The 13,271-nt window shown below is 48.6% G+C and overlaps 1 protein-coding gene across 14 annotated transcripts in view; it reads left to right on the top strand.

Annotated features, from left to right (window-relative positions):
• Nucleotides 1-13,271, top strand: part of TPM3 (tropomyosin 3) — a 74,195-nt gene that overhangs the window by 47,246 nt on the left and 13,678 nt on the right. For 8 of the 14 annotated variants that reach the window (XM_028710527.2, XM_028710524.2, XM_028710532.2 and 5 more), the window contains 3 exons: nt 3,563-3,638; nt 8,484-8,546; nt 8,914-8,983. In XM_028710527.2, the coding sequence (XP_028566360.1) occupies nt 3,563-3,638; nt 8,484-8,546; nt 8,914-8,983 (209 nt within the window). Of the gene's footprint in view, nt 1-3,562; nt 3,639-5,492; nt 5,569-8,483; nt 8,547-8,913; nt 8,984-13,271 lie in introns of all 14 variants that reach the window. The other 6 variants (XM_028710525.2, XM_028710533.2, XM_028710531.2 and 3 more) reach the window with 1 other exon arrangement.

The raw sequence follows: 13,271 nt of genomic DNA, 5'->3' as shown, positions 1-13,271 counted from the left end.
TCTGGGAAATAATAGCTCTGGGTGGGCCATAGGGATCCCCTAAGAATTCTCAGCACCCTTATAATAATAATAATTTATTATTTGCACCCCGCCCATCTGGCTGAGTTTCCCAGCCACTCTGGGCGGCTTCCACCAGAGATTAAAAATACATTAAAACACCACTCATCAAAAACTTCCCTAAACAGGGCTGCCTTCAGATGTCTTCTAAACATCAGTTAGTTGTTTTTCGCTTTGACATCTGATGGGAGGGCATTCCACAGTGTGGGTGCCACTACCGAGAAGGCCCTCTGCCTAGTTCACTGTAACTTGGCTTCTCGAAGCGAGGGAACCGCCAGAAGGCCGTCGGCGCTGGATCTCAGTGTCCGGGTAGGACAATGGGGTTAGAGACGCTCCTTCAGGTATACCTTAGCAAATGACAGCTCCCAGGATCCTTTGGGGGAAGCCCTGAGTGTTCAAAGTGGTATCGTAGCACTTTCAGTGTGTAGCGCGATTGTGGCCTATGTTAGGAAAAAGTGGAACAAAGGTGATTTCATCATATTGGTGTGAGATACACACTCTGGCTCACAGTGAGATTAAAAAAAGGAAATAACAATAATTTAAAAGCACTTTGGTGCCAGTCATGTCAGGCGCCATACCCAAGGTCAGCACAGAAGCACCAAAAAATCCAGCGGCAAATACAGAACGCCAGACAGATTTCCCGCAGCAGGACATTCCAGTGTTGGGTCACAATAACGGGCCTTGTTCCTCCCCCCCCCCCCGCCGCACATATCTCTGAAACAGGCGAGATTTGTGATGAGCCCACCCCCTGGTCGACTTGTTTAAGATCATTTGGGGTTCATTCATTGTATTCGAACACGGCTGGGCCACCCTGTTGCAGTCTTCCAGATGTGTGTCTGGGGCTCCATCTCATCTGCTTCACATCTGGGGTGCTGATGTGATGGATGGAGTGGCGGGGGGGGGGGGGCTAAGAGGAGAAAACGAGACAGTCTGCAAAAAATGCCGGGCATGCTTCTAGGTCCTGGCAAGGCCACATTTGGGCAAAAAACACACATTGTGATACTCCCTGCCCCCAACAAGAGTTTTGCCCCTTGCCAAAAACGAGCGAATCTTCCGCGGCTGCCTGATAAGGACAGGCCTGTCGTTTTTGCAAGGCGGCTGAAATATGTTCCCTGCAAGCGCTATTAATGCCATATGTTGCTTTCCTTTGTCCCACGGTCCCTTAAAAAATATTCATTGGGAGTCTGAGATCCCACTTCACAAGTTCGCTTCGGAGAGAATGTTGTTGGGGTAACTGGAAACCATTTACTTCAGAACTTGTGCTCTGCCGGTCTGTGAGGTGAAGTTCCCACCAGTAGGTTTCCCCCTCTAAAATATAAACACACTGGGTGCACATCTAATGCCGTAAGACGGTATCTGCGACTCATTTCCGTTGTTTCTTCTCACGGAAAGCTGTGTGTTTCTACGTCCCCATTTGCACCGCGCATTTAAAGCTCTTGAAGCAGCCCTGACTTCCCTCAAAGAATTCTGGGAACTCTAGTTGGTTAAGGGTGCCGAGCGTCGCTGCCCCTCGCAATTCCCAGAATTCCCTGGGAAGAAGAGGGATTGAACGCTAAACCTCTCTGGGAATTGTAACTCGGGGAACTGGGGAGGGGTGTCTCTTAACAGCTCTCCGCACCCTTAACAAAACTACAGCTCCCAGAATCCTCTCCCAATTCCTGGCACCTTTTGCTGAACCAGAATTCCCAGCATCCTTTGGGCTGAACTGTTTTACCAGTGACATTGCTGTAAAAACTGACGCTAGTTTGCCATATAGACGTGCACTCAGGGCTACACTCACTAAGAGTTGCACGCTTGTGCTTGTTGTGTGTAGATCTCTTGCACAGGGCCTGCGCACCAGCCCTCCCCTCCTTTTCCTCACCGCCACCCCCGGCCCACCCTTTCACTGCGGTGCTCACATCTTCGTTGCCGCGGGCCAGCCGCTCTGCCTTTCTCTCCTTCGCCGACTATAATTATGCAAAGGTCTTACACAGCTTCCCCATGTGGTTCCTGGAAGCAGGGGTGGGGAGGCTGTCCTCTGGGAGAGTGTCTCATCTTTATGGTTGAGCCCATCACCATCGCCCTTCTCCAGCTGTGGAGCATGAGAAGCAGATGGGCTGGAGACGCATGGAAACAGCCTCCCCATGGTGCTAAAATGGGCTTCTGCATCAAGGTGGGCGGCCCTGGGGCCCAGATGTTATCAGGCTCCTCCGTCTACCATCATCCCAAACCATTGGGCCATGCCGGCTGGGTGCTGATGGGAGTTGTAGTCCAACAACACCCGGAGGACTACAATTCTATCCCCCCCCCTCGCAAAAAACCCCCTGCTCTACATTGTGAGCTTTTCATTACCTCCCGTGCGGTTCCTGGCTGGAAATTATCCCCTCTCAGTTGGGACTGCATGTATTCCACCCTAAAAAAACAAAACCAACCACCTAAAATTGCAAAATGCGAAACTATCTGAATTCGAAATCACATGCAAACCCCCCCCCCAAAAAAAACCACATACACCAAGGTAGTGTGGTTTTTTTTTCTTGTGCCAAATGTCTGCATTTTGCCAGCTGTGCAGGCCCTATACAGCCTTGTCTGAAACACAAGGGAATATTATTTTGGGTTCTCTTGTGACACTCCAAGTGTCATCAGTTCCCCCTCTTACACCTGAGTTTCTCTGCAGCCTTAAGGGCAATAGGTTTTAATATTTAAGTTGTTTTCGCCCCTATTGTGGCCTGGTAAGAACCGGCCTGCGCTCTCACAGACTCCCTTGGCATGCACAGTCCCTGTCGTGGGAAGGGAAGAGAGGGCCATTTGGGGCCCTTCTATGGGGCCTGCCTTATATTTATATTTATACCCACCCATCTGGCCGTGTTTGAGCCAGTTGCCCTCCTCCCTTTAAGCAGCTGGCAGCTATCTTGCTCGCAGTCCCCTCATACAGAACCACTCCTTGCACAGGAGCATAGCTGTCAACCTTCCCTTTTTTGTGGGAAATTCCCTTATTCCAGTGCTGTTTTGTAGGAAATTCCCTTATTCCGGCGCTGCTTTCTGCTGCTATCCCGGATTGTTAGATATCCCGTAGACTGTCCCCGGGACAGGTGAGGCTGCTGGTCCCTTATTTTCGAGGCTGCTGATCCCTTATTTTCAAATCTGAAAGTTGACAGCTATATGCAGGAACCTCAACGGACACGCGGAGGGCTGTCTTCGGAGGCGGCCAGGCTGCAGCTTTTTCTCTTCACCGTCACACTTCTGGGCCTGGTCTAACAGGTCTTCTCAGGAAACATCCCCTGCCTGGCATGAGGCCTGTAGAATTGTGCCATCTCTCTCTCCCCCTTTGTAAAACCTCTTTCCTTACCCCGCTAAGCATGCATGTTGTGACAGACTTTTTTTTTTCTTCTCCCCCCACCCTTTTTATGGCTCTGCTTTGTGTGTGTGTGTGTGTGTGTGTGTCCTTTCCGTTGCTGCTCCTTTTGCCCCCAACCCAACACCCCGTCCGAACTTGTGCCTGCCAACGCGGTCCTGCCTTTCTAAACAGCCGTTGCCGGGACTTGGATGAGCAGATCCGGTTGATGGACCAAAACTTGAAGTTCCTTGCTCAGGCTGAAGAAAAGGTACTAACCCTTCCTGCCCGCCCCCCTCCCAACCTCCGGCTCCATCGAACGCCCGTGCTGCTCCCCATTTCTTTCCCCCTAAAAAGAAAAGAAGAAAGCTCCTTCAAGCGCATTTCTCCTCTCGCTTCCTCAGTACGCTTTGCTTGCTCTCTCTGTATTTTCTCTCTCTGTCTCCGACGTCAACTGGCTTCATTTTACTTTTCCGGCCGAGCAGGTTGCGGCTGCTGGGGCCCTGCTCCGTGGCACAGCGGCTTCCTTCAGGATGGCAGTGAGGCCTAATGGATTCCAGGTCAAGGTTTTCCACCCTGGACCCAGAGCCTATACCAGGCAGCTTTTTGTTGCAGCTTGCAGGCTGTGTAGTTGTGCTTGTGTGTGTATGCAAAGATCCCTGTTGTGCTAATGCTCCTGACGTTTTATTTACTGAACTTATTAGTCAGTAATAATATTTTACTGAACTTATTAGTTGCTTAAAAAAAGAAAAAGTAACTCAAAGTATCTTAGAATGAACGCATACATGAAAACCAGCATAAAACAATCTGTAGAAAAATCTAAAACATATTCATGGTGGGTCTTTTTTAAAGGCAAGATTTAAAATCCAGTGGTACTTCGGGTTAAGAACTTAATTCATTCTGGAGGTCCGTTCTTAACCTGAAAATGTTCTTAACCTGAGGTACCACTTTAGCTAATGGGGCCTCCCGGTGCCGCCGCACCGCCGTCACACGATTTCTGTTCTCATCCGGAAGCAAAGTTCTTAACCTGAGGTACTATTTCTGAGTTAGCGGAGTTTGTAACCTGAAGCGTCTGTAACCTGAGGTACCACTGTACCCCACATGCTCATGGAATCCAAGGATAGTTAAAAGCCAAAGGCCTGTTAGAAAACAAACATTTTGGAAGGTGCCCAAAGCTGTTCAGTTGATGGTGCCAGTCGAGCATTCGGCAAACAGGGAGCCACCACTGAAAAGTCCCTGTTCTTGTGTTGCCGCCCTCTGGACCTCCTGGTGGGGGGGCGAGATCATGGAAAAGGGCCTCAGGTGGCCCCGGGGGGTTGTGGACAATGGGTGTTATAGTGCCAGTTCATCCCATTCAATAATTTGTTATGTTTCTATGCCAATTTTCACTCACACGAGTCACAAAGCGGCTCACAAATAAAAAATAACAACAATAGAATGTCACAGTTGTAGAATAATTAACAAATCATCAGTCAATGACTTCTGGACATCATGGATGATAAGTATTGTAGTCCCAATGACTGGCCACTCCTTTTTTAAGAAAAGGCTTTACAGTGGACGCTCAGGTTGCGAACATGATCCATGCGGGAGGCACGTTCGCAACCCGCAGCGTGAGCGCCCCGGAAGTAACCCGTTCCGGTACTTCCGGGTTTCGGCGTGTCCATAACCCGAAAATGCGCAACTTGAAGTGTCTTGAACCTGAGGTATGACTGTATTGGTCAGAGACAACCCATTAAAATGTGCCCAAATATGAACTGGAAACTGGCACGGATGTAGCAAACAAAACTCTAGAGCAGTTCAGACAGTACAAAGGGCAGTCGCCAGACTTCAAGCCTATAATATGTACACACACAGAATTCCTACATGACCCGATTTACAGAGCCTGCAAGGTGTTGTGTTTGGCCGGTGCCTGGGTCCTCAAAACCTTTTGTCTCCCGTGGACGGGGAGCCACTGTTGGCCTTGTTAGGCCCCTTTCCTGAAGTCTCTTCGACCCATGGATTCACTCTTTTCTCTTTCTCTCCTGTCCTTCTTCCTCTCCCTTTCCCATCCATTATTTCTCTCTCTCTCTCTCTCTGGCTTCCTCTCTTACTCCCTTCCCCGCCCTCCTCGGCAAACACACTGCAGCAAATGTTCGGAGCTGGAAGAGGAGCTGAAGAATGTCACCAACAACCTCAAGTCCCTTGAGGCTCAGGCTGAGAAGGTAGGGCTGGCTGTTCTCCTCCCCACTGTGGCCGGAGGAATAGCCTTTCCCTCCCACCCACCCCCTGATAATCCTTCTGTGTTTACTCAGTTGAAACCTGGGAAGTATACAATGAAGACGTCAAGAGGCCCTGTATAGAATCGTAGAATTGAAAGGGGGGACCCCAAGGGTCATCTAGTCAAACCCCCTGCAATCACACCTGAAGCATCCATGACAGATGACCATCTGGGCTTGTACATGAGCCCTTGGCCTGATCCAGCAGGGGCCAGTTAAAAACTAAAACACTCACTTTATGGCAATTCTTTACTTTTAAAGATAAGCCCATTTACAGTTCAAAGTCTCCTGAATTCACTAGTAACACCAGCTATCTCTTGTGAGGAGTAATATACAGTGGTACCTCGGGTTAAGTACTTAATTCGTTCCGGAGGTCCGTTCTTAACCTGAAGCCGTTCTTAACCTGAAGCACCACTTTAGCTAATGGGGCCTCCTGCTGCCGCCGTGCCGCCGGAGCACGATTTCTGTTCTCATCCTGAAGCAAAGTTCTTAACCTGAAGCGCTATTTCTGGGTTAGCGGAGTCTGTAACCTGAAGCGGATGTAACCTGAGGTACCACTGTATTTACTTTGTAGGGAGAGCTGGTGGTTCAAACTGGGCAGCGATCTGTGGGGTACCCAGATGGTCATCTGTACCCACGTGGGTACCCAGCAGGGCAGAGTCTCTCCTTTTCTGACTCAAGAGCAGCGATCAGCTCTCCTGCTGGAATAATATTAGATAAACAAAGCTGCATCAAGTGTCTCAAGATCTCTCCTACAGGGATAAGGTCCCTGCAATGGTCACTTTTCCATGGTGGTGTTTAAAATAACTTTGTACAAAGACCAACTTTAAAATTAAAATGGCTTGAAGCCCTGAGAAAAACAAAACTAAAACAGAAACACTCACAAGCGGCGGCAGGAAGGGTGAATGAAGCCCTTGGCAATATTCCTGTTGCATGCTTGCTGCTGAAACGAAAGGCAAGCAGGCACCCCATTAAAATGTCTCTGGGGGCTCCTCCTGAGAAAGCCTTGTCCGAGTAACCTGTCTGCCCAAGCCTAGGGCAGGATGTGCAGAGCAGCTCCTTCGGGGGCCAGGAGGCAAAGAAGGGTCAGATCAGTGGAAGGCGTTGCTTGCCGAAGGCTCTTGGGTTCGATCCTTGGCTCCTCCAGTTAAAGGATCAGGTGGCGGCGGTGGGGTGGTGACCCTAGGGAGCTGCCGCCAGTTCAGTAGAGGTGATACTGGGTTGGTGGGGGCAAGAGTTCTGGCTATAAGGCAGCTCCCTGTGTTCTGGAATCGAGGCATGTGGCTCTTCTTTTGGGGAGGGGGGTGTATTATTATTTTATATACTGTGATCTTTTTATGTGAACTGCCCTTAGACCTCCGGGTATAGAGCGGTGTGTATAAATTCAATCAATCAAAATAATAATAATAATAATAATAATAATAATAATAATAATAATAATAAAATTTATTTATACCCCGCCCATCTGGCCAAGTTTCCCCAGCCACTCTGGGTGGCTCCCAATCAAATGTTAAAAACAGTACAGCATTAAATATTAAAAACTTCCCTAAGCAGGGCTGACTTCAGATCTCTTTTAAAGATAAGCTAGCTGCTTATTTCCTTCACATCTGATGGGAGGGCGTTCCACAGTGTGGGTGCCACTACCGAGAAGGACCTCTGCCTGATGGGAGTTGTAGGGTAGCAGTGTCTGGAAGGGCACACAAATTTTTCACTTAGCCCTGGCACAACTTGCTTTTTCTAGCCTCACTTCTTATAAATGGAACGAACGAATCGCTTCCTGTAAAATATACTTAGAATCATAGAGTTGGAATAGACCACAAGGGCCATCGAGTCCAACCCCCTGCCAAGCAGGAAACACCATCAGAGCACTCCTGACATATGGTTGTCAAGCCTCTGCTTAAAGACCTCCAAAGAAGGAGACTCCACCACACTCCTTGGCAGCAAATTCCACTGTCAAACAGCTCTTACTGTCAGGAAGTTCTTCCTAATGTTTAGGTGGAATCTTCTTTCTTGTAGTTTGGATCCATTGCTCCGTGTCCGCTTCTCTGGAGCAGCAGAAAACAACCTTTCTCCCTCCTCTATATGACATCCTTTTATATATTTGAACATGGCTATCATATCACCCCTTAACCTCCTCTTCTCCAGGCTAAACATGCCCAGCTCCCTTAGCCGTTCCTCATAAGGCATCGTTTCCAGGCCTTTGACCATTTTGGTTGCCCTCCTCTGGACACGTTCCAGTTTGTCAGTGTCCTTGAACTGTGGTGCCCAGAACTGGACACAAATATTACTTGTTAATATTTAACAAAGCAGTTTCATGCGTAAAGAGAAATAGACTTGGTTAAAAACCTCTGCTTTAAAGAACACGCCCCGTTGGGCATTAGTATTATATCTAGGCATGTCTTGGCTAACGATAAGTGCAAGATGTGGGTCCCTGGAAGCCCTTGGGAGTGGAAGTAGAATAAAAACCCTGTCTCAGGACTGCTCTCCTCCCCTCCGTCTAAGAGCTGGAGGCATCTTCCTATCCTTACCCCTACTTATCCTCACAACAACCTTGTGGGGTAGGGCAGGCTGAGAGCCAGAGGCTGACCCAAGCTCTCCCAGTAAGCTTAGTGGCCAAGCTGGGATTGAAGGCCTGGTTTCTCTCCCAGGATGAACGCAACACTCTTAACAATTTCACCACGTTGGCTGTCGTTTCCATTCTGCCTTCGCCCTCTCTATGGCAGGGGAAGGTCTGTTTCTTTAAGTTTTCCATTAAACTTAAAGAAAGCTGTTGAGAGTGGGATCTGGCCTTTGCAGTGGGGTGCTGGTAGTGAGTCGCCTTGCTATGTCTGGACCCTGAGTTGTGTCTTCTCTCCCCGCAGTACTCTCAAAAAGAGGATAAATATGAAGAGGAGATCAAGATCTTGACCGACAAACTCAAGGAGGTGAGCTATGCCTTGTGTGAAGGGTCAAGGTGGGTGGCTGTCCTTCCTTGGGCCGCTCCTTGCCAACATGGGGCAAGATGTTGCTGAACTACAACTCCCATCATCCCTGGCCACCAGCCTTGCTGGCCGGGGCTGATGGGAATTGTAGTCCCAACAACACCACGCTGTCTGCCTTTGTAATAGACTTGACTAGTTTCCCCGGAGGCATGGCACATTGGGAAGAGTTTGGACATAATCAATATGCAGCCCTGCTTGTAATGTAAACCCCGCTCCCCCCCTGCCAGGGGACAGACCAACGGAGGCGGGAGATCGAATAGATCAGACCTCCCCTTTCTTGACTGACCGCAACTCTTTCTCCCTTTCCCAGGCTGAGACCCGTGCCGAGTTTGCTGAGCGGTCAGTAGCCAAGCTGGAGAAGACCATTGATGACTTGGAAGGTAGGTGTGGGCAAGACGGTGGTGGAGTTGGATAGGGGGAATCCAGCTAAACGGCTGGTAAAAGCGGGAGCTTCTTCCTCGATACCGGCACATAGCATGCCGTGATTTTATTTTGCCACCCTGGTGTCTGGTTGTTGCAGATTCTTAACTCCCATCAGCCCCTGCTGGTGCCGGTCAAGGGGATGTTGGGAGTCGTAGGCCAGTGACGTCTTATCAGCAGCAGGGTTAGCAACCCTCTGCCTTTATTTTTCTCTCTTTTACCTTGACGTCAGGTCTGGTGTTTTGTGCCTGTAGCCATTGTACACGCAGCTCTTGATTATTCTGGTCCTGTGTCTAGGAGCCCTAGAAACAATATGTTTGTGTGTCTGTAAAATATGTGGCCTGTCTGTCTGTCTGCAGTGCAGTGTGGACTTTGAAAACTGCTTGGGGTGAGGGCTAGGGGGTGTTCAGACCCCCTGCGCCCCTGCTTTTTGTTTTGTTTGCCCTCCAGTGGTCTCTGCTTCTTGAAGGCTGGAGGGAGCCTAAGCCCAGCATTCTCCAACCTTGGGCCCCCAATATGATGTTGGATTACAACTCCCATCAGCCCCAGCTGGCATTGTCCCAGTGGTTGGGTGATGGGAGATGTAGTCCAAGCAATCTTAAGCCATCATTTACCTTTCCCCCTCTGCTCCCCCATTTTTCCATTCTGGCAACTTCACTGTTTTTAAAGCCTTGTTCCCCACTCCAAGGTAGATGCATGAAATTGCATCTTTCCTGGTACATTTTGCACCTAGCTTGAGACGAGGCTTTTCCAAACTTACGGACTCGTTGACCCCCTTTGCCAGCTTCTAAAATTGCCATCGACTGTGACTCCAAATCCTTAGGAATGTAAATGAAAGGAAGTCAAGGAACATCAGTATATAATCATCACTTATTAATCATCCATCGCCATTATAAGGAATCATAAAATATATATTAAAAAAGTAAGAATCTTAGTGCAGAGGTTCTTCATTGGCAAAGGGAGTTGCACTCTGTACATGCCCCCGGGCTCTTTATTGCTGAGGCCCTTGGTCCCTAATTAATTTTTTTGCACTATAGCTTTTAATTCCCTTTTCCACCTTGGGCCCCTTTTGGCCCCCCAGGGCTCTACTCACCTCCTGCACAGTCCCATCAACCATTGACGTGGGTCAATATCTTACCAGTTTGGTAAGATGCTTTAGAATGTGTTAAAGCCAGTTAGAGGTTGGGACCAGGGCATGGGAGACCTGGGTTCAGATTGCCACTCAGCAGCAAAGTTCCCTGCAGCAACCTTGGGCTAGCCGCTGCCTCTTTTGGCCTGACCTACCCTGCAAGGTTGTTGTGATGATAAAAGGGGGCAGGAGATGGAGAAGCTTTCACATCATCTTGAGCTCCTTGGAGGAAAGGTGATAGATAAATAGCATTGTGAATAAAAAAGAATCACGACTTCCTCCTGAGATTAACCTTGGGAATCCTAATCACATTCCTGGCACCCTTTCCTCTCTCTCCCACCTCCTCTGCCCTTGAGCTTGTCGCTCAGAAAGGGAATGGCTGTTTAAAAATCGGGTTTTGTGTGCGAGAGTTGTGCTGATCACATCCTAGGTCCCTTCTCATGGTTAACACCAAAGGCCCATATTTCAGCAAGCAAATGCAAACCCTCATAGCCACTTTCTGTGCAAGTCGTCCTAATTCTAGGCCGTAGCTCAGTGGTAGAGCATCTGCATTGCATGCAGAAGGTAGGGCTGGGGGAGACTCCTGTCTGAAATCCTGGAGAGCTGCTGCTGCTGCTGCTGCTGCTGCCAGCCCGTGTAGACAGCTCTGAGCAAGATGGACCCAAGGGTCTGACAACAGCGTAAGGCAACTTTCCTGCGTTTCTGTGCTCCAGTTTGTGCAAATGCCATAGGAAACCCTCTGATTTTAAAGAGAGGCGATGCTATATATTGACCACCACCTTTCAAAAAAATTAAATAAATACAGGGGTCATTTCACAAACCAGATGACCGAACCCTCTGTGCTGAAAGGGCCAAAGCCAGCTGAGATTTAAAGGTTTCCTCCGCAACAGGTCTGTGTCTCCTAAGGCAAAGCTCCCAGGATGTCAGGCAGTTATGTATCGCTCACTTCCTAGCTTGAAAAGCAGTCCTTTCTGAATTGTCTTGATTTTACAATTTGAGGGATCGCGGCTGAGCTAAGTAACACCTAGGCGTCCCTCCTTGCAGTAGAGCAGGCGTAGGCAAACTCCGGCCCTCCAGATGTTTGGGACTACAATTCCCATCATCCCTGACCACTGGTCCTGTTGGCTAGGGATGATGGGAATTGTAGTCCCAAACATCTGGAGGGCCGGAGTTTGCCTATGCCTGCAGTAGAGGTTAGCAACTAGAAGCCCCTGGGGCCTTGTCTAGCCTTCCCCTCCCTGGTGATTTGTCGACTACCGCCAACCCAGAAGCAATGCACTTTGGACAGCATTTATTGGGGGTGGGGTGAGGGTTTGCCCCCCCCCCATTCCACTCCTTGGAAGCCCTCACAGAAAACCAGCTGTGTCTGAAATGTCTCCTGGAATTACCTGTAGCTGAATCACTTTTAAAAGATCAGGCGAAAGTTAACTCGGCTCTGTGCCGGCGGCTGCTGATAAGGGAAGTGGAAATATGTTTGTTCACCACAGGCCCGGCCCCATCTAAGAGTACCTTTGCAATACTGGAGATCCAGAAGGTGTTCACCTGCCCACTCTCACTGTTTAATCTGCTAGGAGTGAACAGGTGCGGCCGTGTTTCCAAGAGCTCTTTCCTGCCATAGGGCGTCATCCTTTAGACCTTGGGGAGAAACAAAGAGCCCTCCTTTATTTCAATTATGCTCTCAAAAAACCCAGTGGGTGTTGGTCAGGGAAAAGCATGCAGGTGAAAAACCCCCATGGGTGAAATTAAACCTGCCAGGGGCCCTATTTTGACCTTTGAGGCCATTTCTCCCCCCCGCCCCCCCAGTCCTGCACACCAGATGTCAAATGCATTTGCAGTTGTTCCTGTGGAAACAGGATCTTTCAAAAGCAGTGGCAAATGCAAGCTTTTTTCCCAGGTTGCTTCCAAATCCTGCTGCAAGCCCCGCTTTCGGCAGGGAAAGGGATGCCAGATTCTTCCTTTGTAGCCCTTGCTTTGCTAGAAACGAAGGGAGTCCAGGACGTGCTTTTGTGCACTCCTGATTCTAAGACATGACTGAAGGCGATTGACCGGTTGGGTGACTCCACCTCCCTGCCAAACATGGCCCACGGAGAGTAGGCCAGTTCTGGATCTGGCTGGCAGAGGGTGGTCCACTTTTCCAACTCTTTCTTAACATTTGAAACATCTTTTTTTTTTTTTAATAAAAAAAAAAGAATAGGTTCTTATGTGTTTTAAGCTCCCAAATGTGGAATTTATGGTTCGAATGCAAATGAGTGTGTTTAGGTTTTTTTTAATTTTACAATGATGTTTCATGTGCTGTCCTGAAACAAAGTTTTCTGGGCAGCTTGTAAGTATATACAGTGAGGGGGGGGGGGAGTATTTGATCCCCTGCTAAATTTGCCCGTTTGCCCTCCGACGAAGAAATGACCAGTCCCTAATTTTAATGGTAGGTTTATTGTAGCTGTGAGAGACAGATTAACAACAGGAAAACCCCCAGAAGACGAAAGTTAATTTAGGGGTTATCTGGTTAACTTTTAAGTTAACTTTTGTCTTCTGGGTTTCTGGGGTTTTTCCTGTTGTTCTGTCTCTCACAGCTACAATAAACCTACCATTAAAATTATGGACTGGTCATTAGGACAAACGGGCAAATTTAGCAGGGAATCAAATACTTTCCCCCCGCACTGTATAAACAACCCAAGCACAACTTAAAAACAAAATAAAAGCTGAGGATGTTAATTGGAAGGGGACTTGACTAGCCCATGTCCCCTCTGCGACTTCCCTCAAGTCTCTATGGAAGACGTGAGGGGTCTCCTGAAGGATATGGGGGGGGGGTCCCCAGGGTGTGTGTATTTGACAGAAAGTGTTCCTTCCATTAACTCGGGATAATTTAGCAAGCCAAGCCTGTATCTCCAGCGAAATTCCAAGAGTATCCATTTCTTCTCCCGTTCCATTTCACAAAAAGTCTGTAAAATCACTCCTCTGCCCAGATTTGAAATCCGAATTGCAAGATGTGGCTCAGGTATATTGCTTTGCCTTGTCGTTCTTGTCTATCGTCAGAGGGGCGGACTTTGGTAATATGGTACCCCGAGTGAGGACAGAACTTGGCACCTTGCCCCATACATTATTTTCAAATTTTCCATTTT

Source organism: Podarcis muralis, chromosome 16 (genome assembly GCF_964188315.1).
Source record: "Podarcis muralis chromosome 16, rPodMur119.hap1.1, whole genome shotgun sequence".
In the NCBI taxonomy this organism is placed as follows: Eukaryota; Metazoa; Chordata; class Lepidosauria; order Squamata; family Lacertidae; genus Podarcis; species Podarcis muralis.
Note: the sequence above shows the minus strand (reverse complement) of the source record. Positions and strands in the feature narration are given on the sequence as shown.